Source organism: Rhinolophus hipposideros (genome assembly GCF_964194185.1).
Source record: "Rhinolophus hipposideros genome assembly, chromosome: 1".
In the NCBI taxonomy this organism is placed as follows: Eukaryota; Metazoa; Chordata; class Mammalia; order Chiroptera; family Rhinolophidae; genus Rhinolophus; species Rhinolophus hipposideros.
This window is the reverse complement of record NC_138047.1, coordinates 107,569,841-107,587,515: the sequence shown is the minus strand read 5'-3', so window position 1 is coordinate 107,587,515 and position 17,675 is coordinate 107,569,841. Positions and strand designations below refer to the sequence as shown.

General features: G+C 54.8%; 1 protein-coding gene across 2 annotated transcripts in view; it reads right to left on the bottom strand.

The window, feature by feature from the left end:
• Nucleotides 1–17,675, bottom strand: part of TBC1D14 (TBC1 domain family member 14) — a 97,400-nt gene that overhangs the window by 75,465 nt on the left and 4,260 nt on the right. For both annotated transcript variants that reach the window (XM_081050940.1, XM_081050941.1), the window contains exon 2: nt 11,478–12,213. In XM_081050940.1, coding sequence (XP_080907066.1) covers nt 11,478–12,196 — 719 coding nt within the window. In that variant the 5' untranslated portion in view covers nt 12,197–12,213. The remainder of the gene's footprint in view (nt 1–11,477; nt 12,214–17,675) is intronic.

Genomic DNA, 17,675 nt, shown 5'->3' with positions numbered 1-17,675 from the left:
GGGCACGTGTCATTACACCGTCCTAACCCACAGAATGCACACCCCTCTGCGTGACGCCGTGATGGTGGGCACGTGTCACTACACCGTCCTAACCCACAGAATGCACACCCCTCTGCGTGACGCCGTGATGGTGGGCACGTGTCACTACACCGTCCTAACCCACAGAATGCACACCCCTCTGTGTGACGCTGTGATGGTGGGCACGTGTCACTACGCCGTCCTAACCCACAGAATGCACGCCCCTCTGCGTGACGCCGTGATGGTGGGCATGTGTCACTACACCGTCCTACTCACAGAATGCACACCCCTCTGTGTGACGCCGTGATGGTGGGCACGTGTCATTACACCGTCCTAACCCACAGAATGCACACCCCTCTGTGTGACGCCGTGATGGTGGGCACGTGTCACTACACCGTCCTAACCCACAGAATGCACGCCCCTCTGCGTGACGCCGTGATGGTGGGCACGTGTCACTACGCCGTCCTAACCCACAGAATGCACACCCCTCTGTGTGATGCTTGATGGTGGGCACGTGTCACTACGCCGTCCTAACCCACAGAATGCACACCCCTCTGTGTGACGCCGTGATGGTGGGCACGTGTCACTACACCGTCCTAACCCACAGAATGCACGCCCCTCTGCGTGACGCCGTGATGGTGGGCACGTGTCACTACGCCGTCCTAACCCACAGAATGCACACCCCTCTGTGTGACGCTTGATGGTGGGCACGTGTCACTACGCCGTCCTAACCCACAGAATGCACACCCCTCTGTGTGACGCCGTGATGGTGGGCACGTGTCACTACACCGTCCTAACCCACAGAATGCACACCCCTCTGCGTGACACCGTGATGGTGGGCACGTGTCACTACGCCGTCCTAACCCACAGAATGCACACCCCTCTGTGTGACGCCGTGATGGTGGGCACGTGTCACTACACCATCCTAACCCACAGAATGCACACCCCTCTGTGTGACGCCGTGATGGTGGGCACGTGTCATTACACCGTCCTAACCCACAGAATGCACGCCAACGAGTGACCCCTTATGCAAAGAAGGACTCTGAGGGGGTGATGATGTGTCGGTGTAGGTTCCTAACAAAGGTACCAGGATGGCAGGGGATGTGGATTTCTGGGGGGGCTGTGCGTGTGTGGGGTACATGGGAAATCTCTGTACTTTCTGCTTAATTTTGCTCTGATCCAGAAAATGCTCTAAAAAATATGTGTAAAGTCCAATGCTGAAATTAAACATCTATATTCACACAAACAACGAAGGAGCAGTGAAAACAATGACGTCGTCTGTGTGCACGCAGGATGACGTCCGCAGACGCCTCCGGCATCTGTGCCCACCCCACCCATTAGCCTAGAGGATTCCAGCAGCTGAAGCCAGGTTCTCTACTACAGCTCTAGACCCCACTTCTTCCAATGCAACTCAAGGACGAGGCTCCAGAATTCTCTCCTCCTGCTGATTTGTGCCATTTCTAATCCTTACTAGGTCGTTTGTTCTTACGGAACAAGAAACAAAAACACACACTGCACTCATCTTGAGAAAAGCAAAGACTCTCACTCTTCCTTCTCGGGCCACCACCCCACCTCTGCTCCCCTCTGCAGCACACCCACCAAAAGGGCTGTCAGTGCTGGCTCTGCCCCCCACTCTCACTCCAACTGCCCTCCCACCAAAGCAGCTCTGGCTGAGGTCACTCCTCAGTCCTCTTCCCTGACCTCAGCGCCCTCTGCCCACCGCCCACCGGACACGGCGCTTTCTCCTGGCTTCCAGTCTGGCACACGGAGTCCCCCGGCCCCACCCCGGGGTCTCCGCGAGGTCCCTCCTTCCCGAGACTGTTCAGCTGTCGCAGACTCACCCCTTGGTCCTCTTCTGGCCACGCACTTCCACAGTGACCTTACCGAGCTCCAAACGGCCCCAGTGCTAACAACTCCAAGCTTCTATCTCCTGCCCAGACCCAGCTCCCCAAGTCCGAACTCCCAGCCAATCGCCTCCTCCACCACCTTCTCCAAAACGGCTGATGTCTCAGACACAGCTCGCCATCTTCTCTCCCCACCTGTCTCCTGGATGACAACTCTGTTTTCCTGCTGGTTCAGGCCCAAATCCTGGCCACCTCCGACTCCTTTCTTTTTCCCACACCCACGTCCATGTCTCACAGTACAACTATTCCTCCCCTCTCCACGACCACTGCCCGGTCAGGGCCCCTTCCCCTTTGCCCAACAGTCTGCTCTCAATTCAGCAACTCAAGTCCTTCTGCTGACCCCCAGCTGAAGTCCTTCGTCCCTCCTGGGCAGTCCCCAGGATTCCCTCCCCTGGGAAGCCCCTCATGAGCATGGGCAGAAACGAGGAGTATGACAGCCACCCTGTGGTCAGCTCACGTCCTGTGCCACAGCTCACGTTGCGAAAGGGACCTTATGCTCAGTGGGCCTTAACTGACCAGTGAGCTTTTAAAACAATTGGGCTTTTCCTGCAAAAGAGACTCAAAGTGTGAGAGGGCATCGACACAAGGGACATTCTCTGCTGCTGGCTTTGCAGACGGGGGGAGGGGGACACAGGACAAGGAAGGTGGGCGGCCTGCAGGAGCAGAGAGTGGGCCCCAGCTGGCCTCCAACAAGGACCTGAGGACTCAGTCCTATAATCACAAGGCACTGGGTTCTGCCACCAACCTGGACGCGCAAGAAAATGGGCGTTTCCCGAGGCCTCCAGATGGGGCCACAGCTGGCTGACAGCTGGCTGCACGCTTGGAAGACCGAGGACCCAGCCACGCATGATGAAGCAGCGACGTTGTTTTAAAACACGCGAGGTCATCTGCAGGTGGCAGCAGACAGTGAGTCCAGCTCCTCTGCTCAGAACCCTGCAGCTGCTCGCCCTCCCCTGAGGCAAAGCCGCACGGGCCCACACAGGACCTGGTCCCACGGGCCTCACACCCCACGCCCTCGCCGCCACTCCCTCGGAGCATCGCACGCGCCTCGTGCTGTTCCTCCATCAGCCGTCCTCCCAGGGACGCGTCGTCTGGTTAGCTGCCTTCCCTCCCCAGGTCTCTGCTTCCCTCTCTGCTCATCACTCATGAGGCGTCACCGCGTGGGTGGGCATCCCTGACCAGCCGACTCTGGGCCTGCCCTCCTACCACCTCTGCGTCCTCATTTTCTCCCCAGCACGCGCTCCGCACCGGTTTCTCTCTCCATGTCGGGGGGCGATGACCCGCCTCCTCCTGCTAGAATATAAGCTCTTCCAGGGCGGGCTTTGTTTTGTTCACAAATGAACACCTACAGCGCTCTGGAAATACTGCTTGAAAGAATGTACGAGAAACATTTTCAAGGACGCAGCCCAGTGCTTGCTCCACTGCAGGACCAAGAATCATGGCTACGACTCGCTGCGCAAAGAACACGGAGCCCAGCGGAGCCCAGCGCGCTGACAGCCTTCACCCACGCAGCTGTTCCGAGCGCAGCGGGACCGCCGGCACCCAGGCCCCCGGCTCTGCAGTGGCACCAGAGCACTCCCGCGTGTCCAGCACACACGCAGCTGGCTGCCTGGGGCTCCGCCAGCCCTGTCTGCAGAGGGACGCGACCTGCTGCATCCTCGCCAAACTCAGAGGACACCTCAGCGCTCCCCTGGGGTTACAGAAACGTCTCCAGCCAAGGTCAGCGCTGCCCACCCAGGTGCTAAGACACTGGCTGCTGAGAGCACAGCTGGGAAGACCAGTGGTGAGAAAACAAGTGCCGGCATTCCGTGAGCAAAGGGGCTGCACAAGCACTCACGAGGGAGGAACTGAAAACCTTGGGGTGGGGAGACCAAGCCAGTCCCCGCGGGCCCCGGGGCAGGGTGCGCGCCTGTGAAAACACTTAGAACAGAGAGGACAACCGGAATGGGCCAGACACCTCACACGCCTTCAGTTTGTAATAGGCAACCACTCAACCCATTTGCTTGAGAAAGTCTTTTCTGTCATGCTCAAGGCCACCCCCCCCCCCCCCCCCCCGCAGGGAGGCAGGCACCTGACTCCGCTCTGTCCCCGTTCTCCTCCCGGGGACAGCCAGCCCGGGAGGGCCAAGCACACGGCCAGAAGGCCTCAGAGCTGACCGAGCCTCACTGCCACACTTGCAAACGCCTGCATGACTCCCACACTCGGGGAAGAAAAGGCTTTCTCCACCTGCTTGCCCACGAGGGCCTCTTCCCACTCAGGAGCGCCCGTGCCCTGAGCAAGTCCCGAAGCTGCACTCCCCCGCCCAGTTTAGCGCCGCCCGACACCTTCCATTCACCCTTCTGCCTTAGCTCCACCGACAGCGGCCTGCAGACTCCCCACTGCTCCTGAAGGCAGCTCACTTCCTCTCACTCTCCCAGCCCCAAGCCCTCCTTTCTCGCATGGCACACACGAGAGGCAGTGGAGTGTCTTCTGCAGAAAGGGCGCGGACTTCAGAGGTGGACAAGTGGCTGCTCAAGTCACAGCTCCGCCACTGGGAGTCTGTGCAGGTCGCCTCTCTGAGCCTGTCCCCAGTGGGGAGACGATCTCTACAGGAAGGGCTCCGGAGAGACAGAGCAGGTAAAGTGCCGGCTCCGAACACGGCAGCTACGCCTCCCCCAAGGGCAGCTGCTCAGAAGGCAGCTGGGAGCCCCGACAGCTAACCAGGTTCAAGGCCGCCCCTCATCCGGGCAGGTCACCTGCTCCTGTGCGCACCTTTCTCTCGGGCACTCGGAGCCCAACCTCCTGATCAGACGGCTCCTTTCGCTTGCACCAGTCTGGAAGGTGGGTATCCTCGGCTCGTGTAGCAGACAGGACACTAAGCCCCAGGGAGGCCGGGTGCCGGCCGTACCCGAGGGCACAGGCCAGACAGCAGCCATCGGGGCTCCTTCCCAGGTGGCGGGGCTGTGTGCCTGTCCCCACGGCCGCATACCCCAGCAGCTCAGGTACTCGGCGGGTGTGTTCTGCATGTCCCCAATGCCAGGCCAAGTCCCAGGAACGTGAGCAAGCAGATGTGGTAGGAAAGGCACAGTTACAACGTTATACCTCATGCTAACCGATGCTAACTCTAAAATGCTCAAAGCAGTAGAAAACTGGTCAGTCAGCAATAATAACTGTAATAATATAAATATTAATATGCCTGCCATGCGCTTACTGCTTCACATCCATGGACATTTCCTCCCCATTTAGTCCCAACACTTTGAAGAGTGAACTTATTTCTAGTTTCCAGATAAGAAACCTAAGCTCAGAGACCCAAACCTTGTATTATCTTTGTATCCCCTGTAAGCTACCTAACCACCCCTTGCCTCAGTTTCCTCACCTATAAATGAGAAGTAGTTACAGTACTTACCCAAATTCATCAGCTTTCAGTGCAGGATCCAGCAACTACTCTAGGAATTTTAAGAGGAAGGAATTTAACTCAAGGAATTAGATGATCTCAAAACCACTGTGAGGGCGGAAGTAGTCAGCTCTCAATGGAGCCCCGGGGACCGGCTCCCTGAATACTACAGAATTGAGGCACCAGGGACTCAAGACTGCAACGCGATGGGGAAGCCACCAGAGCAGCCACCAACACTGAAGCGCAAACTGCCGCCACCGCCTTTACCGCAACTGCCTGAACCGGCCTGAAACCTCCAGGAAAGGCACACAGACGCGGCTGCAGGGGAGCCCCCATTGGGACGACATCACAGCAGAAACAGCCAAGAGGGGAAGAAACAATGGTCTCCACCCAACTTCTGCCTTGACTCTCCGTCATAAAAGAATTGGACGGCACCCAATACATATGCGGAACCCCAGCTGCAAGGGACTTTGGGAAATGCACGTTTTGAAGTCTCTAGCTTCCACAGTGCAGCAAGGCACCCAGAGGCCTGAAGGAAGCAGCGGACGCCGCTGAATCTGCCACCCCACACTGTCACACGGCTGCTGAAGGTCACACAGGCAGCCACTGAAGGCTGACAATGGCACCTGGGAAGCACCTGGGGCTGCCCGGTAGTGAGGGCTCTGATTGTCCTGCGTCCCAAGGCCATCCAGCCTGTGGGGGAGCTCACCTCCAGAAAAAGAAAGCAAAGAGCACATTTCTTCCTCCGCCCTGCTCATGGTGCCTCCCAAATAATCAAATCCCAGAAGCCTACATCAGCACAGGGACTGACATTTTGGCTGAGCACCCTCACAGCAAGTCAAAGTGCCCGTTTGAAGATTTATTTTTCTTAAGCCAGTGGTTTCAAACCTTTCCATACAGCAGAACCTTAAGAAAAAAAGGGAAATCTTATGTGAAACCCCACCAAAGGCAGAGGGCAGGGCCAGAAATCCAACCTGCATTCTGGGTCTGTGCTCTGCCCAAAGCTTTACCTGTAAATCTCGTTTAACCCTCAAAGCAACTCTTCACAAGAGGTACAATTAACCCGATGTCACCTGTACCCCTGGGGATCACAGAGGTTGTTTCTTGGTGTCACACAGGTCAAAAATGGCAGAGCTGAGGCTTCAACCCTGGGTCTGAGCAGCCCCAGCTCTCAACGATCACACTCCTCGTCTGTCTCAGTGACGATTCAACACCAGGGTGAACCAGACGCAGACGGTGCCCAAGGGGCTGTGAGCCAGGCCGGGAAGCAGACCGGAAAACAGCATCATTCCAGCTCTTTACACACAGCCGGGCGCCCCGCCCCGCCCGCCTCCCACAAGCTGTCCCCTCTGCCCGTGTCATTTGGCAAAGGCTACTCGTCATCTCTTCTGAGAGCTTCATAAGGGGCTACACAAAGTATGTCGTCAGCAGTCAGAGCTAATTACCACCTTCCAGGCCCCTGCAGGTCAGCAGCCCTAAACCCGGGGCTTCTCAGAAACAGCCCTGTCTCCTGGGGAATGCAACCATGTCACTCAATTCCTCTCACATCTGCTGTCCGGGCTTCCAGGTAAATACTGTCAAACTACGCTGGGCGCACAGGCTCCTTTAATCCCTCTCCTCTACACAAGCTGAGGGCCCCGCTCAAATTACATTACAGTAGTGAATTTCCTTCAAGGAAGCAATTAAATACCACATTATACAACCCAATTGCTCAGTTCTCAAAGGCTGGGTTATTTTTGCCCACCCCTTCCACTCCACACCCCATCCCACTCCCCTGGGACATTTGGCAACGTCTAAGGTCATTTTGGGTTGTCACAATTGGCGACTGCTACTGGCATCTAGTGGGTAGAAGTCAGGGGTGCTGCTAAACAGCCCTCAATGCCCCCCCCCAGATTCATCCATCCCAAAATGTCAACTGGGCCAAAGTGGGAAATCCTTATCTAACTTTTCCAATAATGGGTTGATTTAAGTAAGCACAATACTGGGATAAGAACTAGACAAAGCTTTTAAAAAACGTATTTTTTAGAAATTATAAGTATTTATATTAGAATCACAGATCACTATTACTTGCATCATGCCAGGAAGTGTGTTAGATGCTTTACCTATTTGATCCCTAACCTCTCACAGTAGTTTTATGCCCCGTTTTAGACTCAAAGGGGTGAAGTGACTTGCCCAAGATCACACAGCTATTAAGTAGGGGAGCTCACACTGAACCCAGCCAGCTGAGTCCTGCACCAGCACTCCTGCCTCTGGCACCCCCCACACACCACACACTCACTCACACACACATACAACACACACACACTCACACATACACACAACACACATTCACACATACACCCTCACCACACACACATACTCACACACACACTCACACATACACACAACACACATTCACACATACACCCTCACCACACACACATACTCACACACACACTCACACATACACACAACACACATTCACACATACACCCTCACCACACACACATACACACACACTCACACATACACACAACACACATTCACACATACACCCTCACCACACACACATACACTCACACTCACACATTCACTCACACTCACACACACATACACTCACTCACACCCACATACACACACGCACACACTCACTCTCGCACACACAACACATTCACACACATACACACTCACTCACACGCATGCACACATACATACAACACACATTCACACACACACACCCTCACACACTCTCACATGCACACTCACTCTCACACGCACTCACTCACGCACACACACTCACAGTCGCATACATACAACACACACATTCACTCACACACACCCTCACATACACACACTCACTCACGCTCACACATACTTACACATACTCACGCTCACACACACATACACACATACTCACGCTCACACACACACCCTCACACACACATACACACACTCACGCTCACACATACTTACACATACTCACTCACGCTCACACACACATACTCACACACACACATACACACACACTCACACTCACACACACTCACACCCCCATGACAGCACTCATCCCCCAGCCCCGCAGTGTCTGCTGTGTCCCCGCTACCAGCGGTAATCTCCTGAAGAGCAGGGACTATCTACAAGCTCATGGTGGAGTCTCCAACAGAGCTGCTATCAGTCTGGATGAAGAAAGGATGGAAGAAAAACAACAAAAGAACAAGACAAACAAATGAGAAACAAAAACTCATAGACACAGACAACAGTTTAGTGGTTACCAGAGGGTAAGTGGGGTGGGGGGAGGGAGATGAGGGTAAAGGGGATCAAATATATGGTGATGGAAGGAGAGCTGACTCTGGGTGGTGACCACACAATGGGATTTATAGATGATGTAAGACAGAATTGTACACCTGAAATCTATGTAATTTCATTAACAATTGTCACCCCAATAAATTAAAAAACAAAAGGACGGAAGGAACAGTGGGAGCTGGGCCTGCAGCTGCCTGGTGGCAGTAGTCAGGCACGGCCAGCCCCGTCTCACCCAGGCCACCCTCATCAGGCAGTCACGGTCTGCTCCTTCAGGGCACGAGTTCCCTGACTATTCCACCGCTTCCTGAGACCCCTTCTTGTGGACTAACTGCCCACCACGCTGCCCACACTTCTACAACCTGGAAACTGACTCAGTGAGGGTAAGGAGAACAGACGGCACTGGGTAAAGGGAGTCGCTTGGGCTGAGAGGATAAAGTGGAGAAACAGGAAGACTCAGAAGCCTGGGCTGGGAACCCCAAAGGATCTACCCTCAACAAAAACTCACAGTCCAAAGTCCTCTGAAGACCTACTGTGTGCCAGGCCCTCTCTGTAACCTCTCTGCAAATTTACTCACCTGTAAAATGTTCAGTGGGTTCCAAACATTTTTGGGACAAAACCCTTCAAAGCAATTCTAGATTGAAACTCTTTTCTAACACTTTTAAGAGTCAAGGACAAGAAACTCACTAGACTTGGCCCGTACTATCACATATTTGATTTATTTGTCATTAACAGTCCACCAGCTTCCCAAAGGTGCTTAGTGATGGCTCACAATAATGTCACAGCCATCAAAACAAGGGTAAGGAGACAAGAACCAAGGAATAAAACAAAGAGGAGACATTTGATTCCCGTGACAGAAAGCTAAAGAGGATTTTCAAGAACGGGAGCTTTAGAAACGATCTGCAGTAACTGATGGCGTTTCCCTTCAAAGAAGAAGAGCCTTCGACCCAGACAGTGAGACGAAGGCAGCAGACGAAGCCAGGGGCAGTCACGGTGCTCACAGCCAGCAACCGCCACTCTGCAGCTCGCTATCTGAGTCGGGACGTTTCACACACGGGACGCACGTCATCCCCATCCACCCCGTGCAGCAGGGCTCAGGACCCGCATGTGCTGAGGAGGAAGCTGAGCCACAGCACAGCGATGACAGGGACAACAGAGGTGAGAGTAAGTCACACGTGAACATAATAGGCCTCACGTACCGAACATAATAGGCCTCACGTACCGGGCACTTCCGAATGCTGTTTTAGAGAGAAAACTAGCTCAGAGAGGTGAAGTAACTTGTTCAAGGTCACACAGCTAGGATGTGGGTCCAGGTCTGCTGAATTCCAAAGCTAAGCTCTTTCTCTATGCTACTTCCAAGCCAGCCTCGTTTTGAGCAAGGTTTCCCAAATCTGCCAAGAACCCCAAGTGATTCTGAAAGCCTGTCCCCGTTAGCCCTTCCCCGAGACCCTGAGGAACCACATTTAACAGGTACCCAGGTGGCATTCATAAACGTTGAAAAACGTTGAAAACATAAACGTTGAAAACACGGACCTGAGTAGAGATCAGCTCTGCCACACAAATCTGAACTGCAACAACGCAGTATTAGGACTATGGCCTGAGCAGGGTGAGTGACAACAGTGTCCCCTAAAGTTCCTGGGTTCCTCCCAACGATGGCAATCACTGAGCATTCGGAGACCAGGCACTTACTCGTGGTGGCGCCACACCTGGCAGCACCTCGGAAAGAAAAGGTGCCCACAAAACCACAGCCTGCGTCCAAGACCCTTTCCTTCAGGACAGGCCTTAGACTCATCTGCGACGAGCCCACGTTCAGCCGACCTAGGGGGTGGGAGGTCCGTGGGCGTGGCACGGCACAGAAGCCTCTAGGTGACTTCGCCCAGCTCAGCGCCCCATCCCGAGGGACACCCCGCCGCAGTGTGCAGCGTGGGGCTTGCTGGGGGCACACACATATGGGGCAGTCAGGGTCGGCCCCGAAAACGCGCCCCCCTGCCAGGCCCTGGCCCCAGGCCCTCTAAAAGCAGCTGTGGAGCCAATCGCCATTACCCTGCACAAACGGCCCACAGCCATGCCCTTCCTCACCACACTCCGCAGGTGGGGAGTTCATGTTTGCTTGGGTGACTGACCCCCAGCCTGGAAGCCCACCCAGTCATGACCTAGGACCATTTCTACCGCCCATTCCTCCCGAATTAGCTGCTAAGAGCAGAGCCCAGGACACACACACTGGGCAAGAATATGAGAGCACAAGAAAGAGGCCGGCGCTGCAGGAGACGCCTCCACGGGGCCTGAGGTGCGATACAGGGACCCAGCAGCCCTGGCCTGGCGCCTGGTGACAGGTGAGAATGTGTGTGGCTGCAGGGCAGTGTCAGCACACAACTCAGCAGCAGGGCAAAACACTCACAGAGGTGCCCAGGCACATAGGGGACACAGCCAGGGTCCCCCCAAAATGCCAGCCCTGGGTTAGGCGACGGGGGCTGGAATCAGCAATGTGGGTTACTAACTCTGACACCACCCTCATCAGCACCCGCCAGCTGGCCCGAGAAACTCACGTTATCAGCATAAAGGGCCCTGCAGAGGAAAGGGTGACAAAGCAAGGTTGCTGATTTGGTGACACAGACCACTGTGGGTCACCCTCAGTGACAGCAGGAAGTGACAACAGACTGTGTGAGCGAGCCAGGGACGCAGAAGTAACAGCTAGCAGTGAGGAGGCAAACATCAGAACCCCCAACAGACGGGCCCTCCACACGACTCCAGCGTTCTGGGCTGTTAGGAAAAGGTGTGATATCTGTGTGACAGAGCGGCCGCTCCACAGGCCAGGAAACACACAACACGTTTTAGACAAGAAGAACATTCCACGTGTCTGATGTCAACAGCCTAGACCTCCTGCGGAGACAAAGACGTATTACCTTGTAAAGAAGCTACTGAATGGTCCCAAGATTTTCAATTTCCTCCCCTCCTCCACTGCGTCAACACACTCCTGCCGCTGTGGGCCCTGGGTTTCCCTGACGGAGCTCAAGGTGATGTCAGTAAACTGTGGGCCATCGTCATTCTCCAGGGTCACGATGGCACTGGAGCTGCTGGCGACCACCAGGTCCAAGATGTCCTCGTAGCTGACGGACAGCGTGGCTGACAACTCTGTGCCGAGGCTGGACACGCTGCACACGGAGACATTGTCGCCGCGGCTCAGGGCTTTGGTGGCGGGGCTGTAGAGCTTCACCGTGTCGTAGCCCGTCCTGGGGAAGGTGGAGGACTTGCGCACACTCAGCTCCTGCTCCGCGCCCGGGGCAGCCGGTGGCGCGTAGGACGGCAGCGGGCAGGCGCTCTGGCAGGCCCGCTCAGGGACCAGCTCGGACTCGGACGGCTTCCTGTTCGCATGGAGCACGCTGCAGGGCACAGGTTCTGGGTTGCCGATCTCGAGGGTCGGAATGCCGGAGTCCACCGACGTCAGGCTCTGCTGGTCTAAAGCACCCAGCTTCAGCGCGGGCCCGTACTCAGGCAACGAGAGGGATCGGGGCGCCTTGAGGGGCACGTGTGGCAGGTTCTGAATGTGGTTCCCCGGTCGGCCGTCCAGAATGCCCATCAAGGCGACGCCATTTGTAGAGCTGGAAAGGTTTCCATCAGTCATCTTGGTCCAAAGGGAAACTAGGGGAAATGCCAAAATGGTAATTAGAGCAGTGGATGTAAAAGCCAAAGACACCATTCCTCTGACGCACAGCTCGAATGTTCTGACAGCCCTCGCAAAGGAGGAATCCCTGAAGACAGTGCCACACACTCAAGTTCTAATTCAGGACCAGAAGCTGGACTTTTAACATGTATTATCATGATGTCAATTACCAGGAAGATAACTCAAAGGAAACATGTAGGGTAAAAATATGTATCATCTTCAGCATCCTCCTCACCACCCACCAGCCCCATCTCTGACCCCCAGGACAGCACTGGGAGCGAGGGTATGCTGGGCAGAGAGCGGGGTTTCTGTCCCTCGAGGGGTTTTAAACGATCAAGAGGCCACTCTGTCAAAAGTATGTGAATTCATGACCCACATGAATGAACAGGTCAAGATTCCGTGTGTTCTGAGACAGCATGAAAATTGAGGTGTTTTTGAGGCAGAAAACAAGACAGTCCCACGAGCCACGTGCAGTGGGACTGTCCCAACCACACCCACGTTAGCAGAGGCCTGCTACAAAGGGTTCAGTCAGCTGACGCAGGCCTGCGAGGCAGGGCATGTCATTCCCTTAACCACAGAAGAAACTGAGGCTCAGAGAGGTTCAGAAACAAGTCCAACGTCATACTGTGACCTAGCGGCAGGGCTGGGCTCTACGGGACCCCTCCTCCCCCAAACAGGCCATACCTAGTGAATGAATGGCTTAGTTCGGGGTTATAAAAACCCAGGTCGGAAGGCTGGCTCAGTGAAGACAATCAATCAAGGGAAAATAAGGACCATGAACCTACAGTAGACATGAGTGAGAAGAGTCTAAGCCACACACACATTCAGGGCCCTGCCTACAGTTCCCTGGTCTGAGATAGGGGTGGGAAGAGGAAGTGGGAGGTGCACCAGCTGGGGCAGCACAGACCCCAGGGGACTGAGAACCCTGGCACATGTTACCTCACCTTCTATTGTCCTTTAAAATGTCAAAACCGAAGAGATCTGGCGGTGCATTTAAATCTGATCCAAGGAGTAGAACAACATAGAGAGCGGGACTTTGGACTCAGACCTATTCCTGGGATCTAATGCCAGCGCCACGAGAATGCCTTCGGAGAAGGAAATCAAGTGCCATGAGAAGCACTGGACAGGTGCCTGGCCCCCAGCAGGCACTCTCTCGGCAGCTGCTATCATCAAACAGCAAGCAGCTGAAGGTTTTGAATACGCAGGAGAAGAATGATAACCACTCCCTTGCGGGTGTTATTTTAGCTTTTCAAAGGGCCTTCCTGCTCTCCTTCAGGAAGCCTGGCCTGCCTCTCAATGTCAACACAGCAAAAGCAAATTCATTAAAAGCAGAAAAGGGAGGAGGGGGTCGTTTCCTTCCCTCCCAGAAATTGAAGAAGCCAGTCGGTGCAGCACTGGAGCAAAACCAGAAAGATGAAGGAACGAATCGAAATGCAGAACTCAGAAACAGACTGAACTACATACAAAAACTTGAAATATGACCCAGGGAGTAAGGAAGGAGGACCACCTAATCATGGTGTTATACTAATCGGTTCTCAATTTCTCTTGGAAGGTAGAAGCACACTGCACTACATCAAAACAAACATACAGACAAAATCAGAGTTTAGCACAGAAATGAAATTATAAAGATGTTTCATAAAAGAAAGTGCTTCTCTAACCTACAGAGCGAAAACTCAGTTCACCCTCCGAAGGGATGGCCTCACGACACGTGAGCACACGATTCGCGGGCCCTGAACGTCCTGGGCTGGAAGCCCACCCACCAGGCCAAAGCCGTGAGCTCCTCCCTGGAAGGCCCCTGCGCTGGGGAGACCCCAGAGCTGCATGTGCTGTGGGACGCTGGGAATCACCACCGGAAGGTGCAGGAGAGGTCAACTACACGAATCTGAAAGTGCTGCTATTTTTGTTTTTGTAATTAAAAGGGAAATAGGGTAACAAGCATTTTTAGCACATAGTGAAGAGCTAATCTTTGGCAATGTCAAAAGTAATTAGAATGAGCAAGACACCGACAATACTCTAACAGGTCAAACTGGCAAAAAGCCTCAACACAAATGGAAATCCTCACTGAGCTGGCAGACTGACAGGCCTGGCTGACATTCTGGCTCGGCCACTTACAGGAGAGGTGCGCACCCTTTCTGAGCCTCCTTCCCTCCTCCCCAGCAGTGCAATGGGGCCACCCCACAGAAGTCCCAGGCACGACTGAGGGAAAGTGAAATGAGAAGGTCTGCCGAGAGCACCAGCGACCCCGGCACCTGACACACAGTAGGTGGCCGGGGAACATGAATTCCCTCCGCATTAGCCACATGAAGAGCTGAAGTACCTGCAAAAATGAACTGAGACTGAAAGGCTGACACTGGAACGATAGGAACACACGCCAAGTGTGTTAAGTGAACCCAAGGACCTGTTCTCTGGATCACCAGGATGAAAGAGCCCAAAGCCGCTCGGCGACGGCCTCATTCCCCATTCTCCCCCTTCTGCGCCAGCTCATGGAGAGCAGCCAGAAGGCCTCTTCCAGGGAGACACGGAGCGACCTCTGAGGCCTCCACTGGCTCCAAGTCCAGTTGTTCCTCAAACCTCAGGAACAGGGTGTCAGCCTTCAGGGAAACAAAAATAAAAGGGAAAAAGTACTTCCACTTGCAACACACTCTAAAACCAAACTGCAAGGGCCAAGGCCGGCTGCCCTCAAACCCTTCCACCTGGTGCCAGCAGTGCCATAGAACCAGAAGCCACACTCCGGAGCCCCTGCCTGCCAGCGGTGCCCTGATGGGGACGGCTGCACAAAGCGCCTGCTTCTGGAACAGGCTGCAGGGGGGACTTCGGAAGCCCGTCAGGAGGCCAGCTGCCGACGGCCTGCCTCCAAGACACATGCTTTTCTACAGACAGAATCAGCCTAAATTCCCTGAGCTGGCATAGGGCCCTCCCAAGCCGTCCCTGCCAGCCTCACCAGCCTCGTGCTGTCACCTCACCTCTCTCAATACCCAGGCTCCCTGGGCCATGCTCGGGATACTCTCCCAGCATGGCCATCAGTGCCTCTGGGATCCAGCAGCAGGTGCCACCAGGAGACACAGCACCTTTCCAAGGCCACCTCTTCTGAGAAGCCCTCCTCACTCTCCCTGGAAGCTGCAGGCTCTCCTTCCTCCTGGGCTCCCTTTGGCCACACCCACCTGAAACAACTATATTTCCAGCTGCTCCCACGTCTCTCTGCACTGGCTCCTGAGCTTCAGGCAGGCACAGTGCCAAAAGCTTCGGGACACCACTGGCTGGCCAAATGTCTGCCATGGATTAAGGATTCAAAAATCTATTTGCTGAATTCATTATTACTAACAACTACATTCTAAGTGGGCAGGTTTCAGGAACGGTCCGTCCATTCAAGAAACGCTGCTGCAAGCTGGGTTATGTGCCAAGAAGGAAAGCAGTGGGGAGAATAAGACGAGGAAGAAAACCCATCCACCAAGGTCCCGGCACGTGTGCAGATGACAGACACAGCAAGGAGGTGATGACCGAACACCCGGTTTGTCATGTCTGCTGCCAGACCAGCCGGGGGCTCACTGTCAGCAGCTGACAGTGCAGGACAGTAAAATGCAATTTCTCCCTCTACAGGTGTTTCCCCAAGTGCAAACGCTAAGGCCCAAGAACACAAGCCCTGCAGCAGTGACGACTGCAGGGCGCCCTCAGGTTCTCGGCGTCTTCCGGGCACTGGCCGGCACCAGTGCTGGGAGCTCCTGATGGAAGGTTAACTGGCCATCACCTCCCGGACAAGAGAAAAGCACACAGAACATCGCGTACAGATAAGAGGAAGATTTCAGGCAGCAAGACCGCCTGACCGTTATCCACCCGCCACAAAACTGCGTTCTGCAGGAAGCAAAGAGGCTAAGTGCCGAGAGGTTGGCACAACCTTCCCTCCACCGGGGCCACATCTTAGTGGACAAAAGCCACCAAGTGGACAGTGGCTCGGCCAGTGACTCTGGCTAGGATTTGGGAAACGATTCCAACTTGAAGCAACAGTTTAATTTCCTCCTCCTTAGAAAGCAGTCGGACTAGGAAGTCTTCACAAATAAAAGAAAGTTTATGAAGCCCAAACCAAATGATGTAGCTATGTTCCTTATGGGAGGGGGGAAATGCACTCGCTGGGGGCTGCGGGGAGAAATACTGCTGCCCATCAAGCAGACCCCTCCAGCGCTGTCTTTCCTGCCGCGCCGTCCCGTCCACGGGGCGGCCCTTGTCCGGGCTCCTCCCTGGACACTGGCGGCCAGCCGCCTCCTCACTCCCAGTAGAGCGGGCACTGCTGCCCTCCCTGACCCTCCAAAGAGGCCGTGTGCACGCCTCTGCATCGCCAAGCCTCCCATCCACTGACGTCGGAATCCTTCCTCTTGAGAGTCCGGCGCACAGCTGCTACCTGTGAGCCGTGGTCCGAGGGCGCGTCTCTCACGGAGCCCAAGTTTCAAGAGGGCAGAACCAGGGCTACAACATAAACCACAACTGAATGAGTACCAGGCAGGGCACTAAGCTCTTACTAAAGCATTCTCTTTTACAGCCCGACACACTGGGTCCTATCCCCATTACACAAAGGAGGAAACTGAGGCACACGGCTAACCCAAAGTCTGCATTTCCATGTGGCAGACACTGGGGCTCAAACACACCTCTGTGACTCCAAAGCCCCTCCATTTCTCCTCCCTCCTGTGAAGGAGCAGACTGTATGCTCCCATTTTACAGATGGGAACAACACTGCTGGGCGAAGCCAGATGCAGGAAGTGACCTGTCCCAGGTTTTGCAGGAGGAGCCCCAGCTGAGTCTTCGCGCTCCAATACCCACGTCATTCTCCTCAAGGCCTTTTGGGGGTCCTTCCTGTTTCCTGGTAACAATTCCGGAGGGACCACAAGCCTCCCCAAAGGAGTGGTGGCTCCACCTGGCCTTCAGCTCAACCCTGGAGGGCAAGACCATTCACAAGAAACAGGCCCGTCAAGCCTCTGAAAGGAGGTTCTAAAACCGAGGGGAACCCGCCAACTTGTGTGGCATCTCCCATGTGAATGAATGAGCCTGCTGTACTCACAGAGGGCGCCACAAGCACCCACCACCGTGAGGCCTTTCTCTTTTTCATTCAGTCCTGGCTCAGGCAGAAAGGGTCCTGGAAAGAAAGGCGCAGGACGCTCTGGGTCTCGGGTGCCTCAGCATTAACAATTAAACGGGCAGCCGCCTCTGCTCACCAAGTGTGCATTACACGTCGGGCACGGTGTTCAGCGCCCACACCCACCATCTGTGGGACCTCCACGAGACACCATCATCACCACCTCAGACAAGAAGACAGAGGCACGGAAGGAACATGCAATAAAGTGCTGGGGTGAACTGGATCGGACTCGCCAGTGCCTGCTCTTTCCGCTGCTTGCACGGAGGCCTCAACGACGGATTCCTCTGCAGTATGCAGAATGGAAAAGTCGACTAGAAA